At 35.2% G+C, this 5,089-nt stretch overlaps 1 protein-coding gene across 1 annotated transcript; it reads right to left on the reverse strand.

Moving 5' to 3' along the window:
- Positions 1 to 4,678: 4,678 nt before the first annotated feature.
- LOC138905518 (uncharacterized) lies at positions 4,679 to 5,089 on the reverse strand. Its single transcript, XM_070194040.1, has one exon. The coding sequence runs from the start codon at positions 5,087 to 5,089 to the stop codon at positions 4,679 to 4,681; it is 411 nt and encodes a 136-aa protein (XP_070050141.1).

Genomic DNA, 5,089 nt, shown 5'->3' on the forward strand with positions numbered 1-5,089 from the left:
TTTTAGATAAACTGTAATTTATTGGTTTCCATATTTTATCTATCCGCTTTTATATTAAAATATAGAATTATTTTTGAAACGAATCATGTGTGTGAATCCGTTTTGTTTATTGTGTCAAAATCATGTCACGTGTACATGCACGCAATTAACATTTTATTATATTAAGATTGTTTTGACCAAAGTTGAGCGAACACATACTTCGATTTTAATTTTGAAAATCACAATTATGCCACGCGAATGTATACATAATCGCGATAAACTAATTAAAAGCGCGCCTAAAGCACTCTAACGATGTTCATTATTCTTCCTAAACTTTGAGATTATTGTGAGGTCATGAATTATGAAATTACTTGTGGAAGAAGTGTATGATTTTAGATATTTGAATAAATAAACTATCATATACCAATACCCTATAGCCCAACAATTGGAGCCCAAACTTATTAGGGTCCAAATCTTCCCAACTTTAAAGCAAGCTTAAATACCATATTTCTAGAAACATAATTAAGCATATAATCTCTATGGACTAATTTACATTATTATTTATAAAATTTAAAGGCAAATAAATAAAATCACATGAAATAAGATAAAAAGAACAGAGGAAATAATAAACCTTTAATGCAAAATTTCCAACTAAATGAGTCTTCAAGAATAGGTATAATAACTCAGATGAACGTCGAACAAGCATAAGCGAAGAAGAACATCAAGGCTAGTCAACGGAACTCCAACGGAATTCTCGACATCGACTATTGACTCCACTATTTGGAGTGTGGAAAGGGATATTTTGAAGTATTTTTTGTTGGGTTTTGGGTGATGACTTGCTGGAGGTTTTGAAAAGAAAGACGAAAAAAGAATGACACGAGTAGAAATTTGTTTAGCGTAGAAAAAGAAAAAATAATTTTTCTCAATTCCCTCCTCCCTTCTTTTTTTCTCTTTCTCCCTCCTTTTCTCCTCACATTTCTCTTCTATTTATAGGAAAAAAAATCGAAATTTTTCAGATTTTTGTTTTTTATTATTTTATTATTTTTTAATTAAAAAACATTCCCACTTCCCATTTTTCTTCTTTTTTAAAAATAAATAATTTCCCACTTTCCTTTACTTTTATTTTTTTTAATTTTTCACTTTTTTTACTTTACTTTATTTTATTTTTTACTTATTTTACTTTTTTTTTTTAATTTCCACTTATTTTACTTTTCTTTTTTAAATTTCTACTTTCTTTTACTTTTTTTAAACAAAATTTCAGCTACCTTTACTTTTATTTTTTAATTTTATCTTTCTCTTACTTTTCATTTTTAAAATTTTTATATTCTTTTACTTTTATTTTTTAATTTTCCACTTTCTTTGACTTTTTTATTAAACATTTTCCACCTACTTTTACTTTTACTTTTTTTATTCTATACTTTTAATTTTCCTATTATTTTATTCCTATCCGAAAATTAAAAACAATATTTATTTTTTATTAATTTATTTTATTATAAAATAAAGATAAAAAATAAAAATAATACTATTAGTAATAATTTGACTTTTTAAATTATTTTTAATTCTTACCCTATATAAATAAATGTAACAAAGCTGAAACATATATATACTAATTTTTTAAAAATATTTACATAGTAGAAATTGGTAAAAATTCAAATATAGTAAAAAATTAGGTGCTCACAACTGCCCCTCTTTGCATGAAAACATGAAGAGTTTTCAGGCAAAGAGTAGGTGAACCATGTGACTAATTTTTTACCAAACCATTATTCAAAAGGAAAAAAAATAAAAGATAGGGTGTAACCGAGTCCTGATTTTGGACAACCTACATATCCCGGGTTATAGGGGAATCGGGTCACGTGTAGTTCAAGGAGAATGGTGAAATGATGAGTTAAAGAGTCGAGTAAGGTTCCGTCGAGGCTCCAGTCTGTGGTCCTGCTATTATATCAAAATAAAAAAGAAACTCAACAAGCCTATCAGCTATGAGTTATAAGATTCCTATCTATGAGTTTTCTGAAACTTGATCTTGAGTCTTGACTGGTTCTTCATGCAGACTAGACTCTCATCTAAACCTTGATGCTCGTTAGCTGTAGGTGCTAGTTCATTGATCTATAGCTTCTTCTAATCAAAACGGGACTCCAATACTCGTGGCTTCAGTCATATCTTGAGCATTCCACATCTTTTCAACTACTTTTGCATTTTGGATCCACCTATTTTTTTCTTTTCTTTTATTCTGAATTGAGACTTCTTCTTTTGGCCATCTCGAACCCTGTGCCTCGAGGTAAAACCTACTCATACACCAAAACAAACAAACGAGGGAAATTTTTCTGCCCCAATTTGCACTAGGAAATTTTCGTGAGTTATTGTAACAAAATTCAAAACTAGTTCTTTATTGAAAGCAATAAAAGGTCGGGAATGGTGTACCCCGAAAATAAATCAGAGACTAGGGAATGGAGACCCTATGTCTAAAATAAAAGAAACTAGGGAGTGGAGACCCTATATTGGAAAAGCGACTAGGGATTGGTGTACCCTGATATTGTTAAGAAAATGTAAACAGGGGATGGCACCCTGTCTTACGGAAAAGAAATGTAACCAGGGGTTGGTGCCCTGTATTACTGAAATGAAAATGAATCCCCTGGGCAAAAAGGTTCTACCTGGGTTAAACTGCAAAAAGCGAGCCTGGCGAAGAGTACTTCTACCCGGAATATGAGCTGGATCCCCCTAGGCGAAATGTTTCTACCTGGGTTAAGCTACGTAAAACAACCTGAGCGAAGAGTACTTCTACCCGGAACTATGAGCTGGATCCCCCTAGGCGAAAAGGTTCTACCTGGGTTAAGTTACAAAAAACAATCCTGGGCGAAGAGTACTTCTACCCAGAACTATGAGCTGGATCCTCCTAGGCGAAAAGGTTCTACCTGGGTTAAGCTTCAAAAAACAACCTGAGCGAAGAGTACTTCTACCCGGAACTATGAACTGGATCCCCCTAGGCGAAAAGGTTCTACCTGGGTTAAGCTATGTAAAATATCCTGAGCGAAGAGTACTTCTACCCGGAACTATGAGCTGGATCTCCCTAGGCGAAAAGGTTCTACCTGGGTTAAGCTATGTAAAATATCCTGAGCGAAGAGTACTTCTACCCGGAACTATGAGCTGGATCCCCCTAGACGAAAAGGTTCTACCTGGGGTTAAGCTACGAAAATGAGAGGTATGAACAATAGTGATGCATGCTAAAATTAAAGGAAAGTGGAGATTTTGAGGAAACATACCTTTGGTGACATTTGTCTTTTAGGAGTCGCCATTCTGCAGTGCTTTGTTTCTGCTGCAAACAAAGAAAAATTATGAGTTTTAAAAGTGGTGGTCGGTTTGTGGCCTTGATGTCTTTGGCAGCTTGGCTTTGTGCCCATCTTCTTTTGATGATGATTTCAACTCGCCACTAGATGTTTCGTGAATACCACTTGCATTTCTGGCCCCAAAGAACCTTTGACTTTTCAAACTTTTACATGATGGTTGGTCGCGTGGGACTTAACCTTTTCAACTTTATTTTGCCTTTGTGGCATTTCACTTTCGACTTTCAATTTCAGAGCATTGGAAAACCTTTGGCTTTTCAAACTTTTCCAAAACAGTTAGCCCCTTGGGACTTAACCTTTTAAACTTTATTTTGCCCTTGTTGGCACTTTCAATTTGATTTCCTCCTTTTGAGAGTTTTTGATTTCAAAGAATCAGCCACCATGGCCAGTCGGGGTTGACATGATGCTCCTGCCGAGGTTGGGTGCCTTTTCAATGTATCTGTTTGCTTCAAACGAGAGCCCTATAATCGGTCCTACCATCCTTTTTTTGCCTTTATTTTGACACGAAGTTATACCGAAAAGGATTCAAAGAAAACAATAATGGAATGGGGAATGAGTTTAAATAAGAGGTGTCCCTTTCGGGGAATAAAAATTAAAGGACTTATCTGGGAGTACATGCGGACTTCAATGAACATGGCATGCTTTTGGACTGGATGCATGATCTGTGTAAACCGTCCGACTCTCAGCAATTCAACACAACTTTTGACTCGAAACCGAGAAACCTTGCCTAGGACTGTGTCGATGCCAATGGCTGTGAAGATCCTCTTTTCGATCAGTAGTGCTCTCTGCGGATTTTCACTAACTGACCTCTCTCATTTCTCTTCTCACCATCGCCTTATAGTGTCCTTTGCGGGTTTTCACTAACAAGACTCTCTTATTTTTATTTTCTCTGCTCGACATCGACCTACGATGCGCGTGAGGGTTTTTTCACCAATAAGACACTCTTATTTTATTTCTCTCATTTGGTTATATTAGATCTAAGTAACTGTATTCTCCAATTCTTGAACATTCTCGTTGATTAATCGGAAGGACTTGAAAAGGATTTGGGTAAAAAGGATTTGGATTGAATTACAACTTTGAAACCTTTAAGGCGAAACCATCGTCGAACCATTGTAACATGTGCCCCAATTTTAGTTTTTTTTTTTTTTTTTGAAAATGTGGATTTTTATTTTGGTGTGACTGAACCCCAGAGATAGGCTGCCTACGTATCCTTTAGGAATCAAGTCGAACGTAGTTCAAGGTAACATGAACTATTTTTTTTTCTTTTGTCTTTCTATCTGTTTTGTTTTCTTTCTCTTTCCTTTTCCTTTTTTTTCTTTCTTGTTTTTTTCAATAACTCCTTCAGGTTCCAAAGAGGATAATCAAAGAAAAGTAACCGGCTCAAAGGGGTGGCAAAAAGAGTTAATGGTGTTTGGGTAGCGATAATAAAAGCCTTTGTCATCCCAATCATTGAGCATTAAAGCTGTGTGAAGGGTCAAATATAGTACCTTTTTGACTGCATCAATTTGGAGCCAATTTCCTTTAGCTTCTTCATGATGCGGGAGGATACATCTCAAAACGAGTTGCCCCACTTCAAATTTCCTGAGCCGCACTTTCTTGTTGTAGGCACTGGCTATTCTTTGTTGGTACAACTGCCCGTGACAAACTGCGACCAATCGCTTTTCATCAATCAGTGTCAATTGTTCCAATCGATTCTTGACCCAATCTTTATCCTCAATCTCGGCTTCAACAATAATCTGAATAGAGGGAATTTCAACTTCTTCTGATTTCAT

This window comes from Nicotiana tomentosiformis, chromosome 2, assembly GCF_000390325.3.
Source record: "Nicotiana tomentosiformis chromosome 2, ASM39032v3, whole genome shotgun sequence".
Lineage (NCBI taxonomy): Eukaryota > Viridiplantae > Streptophyta > Magnoliopsida > Solanales > Solanaceae > Nicotiana > Nicotiana tomentosiformis.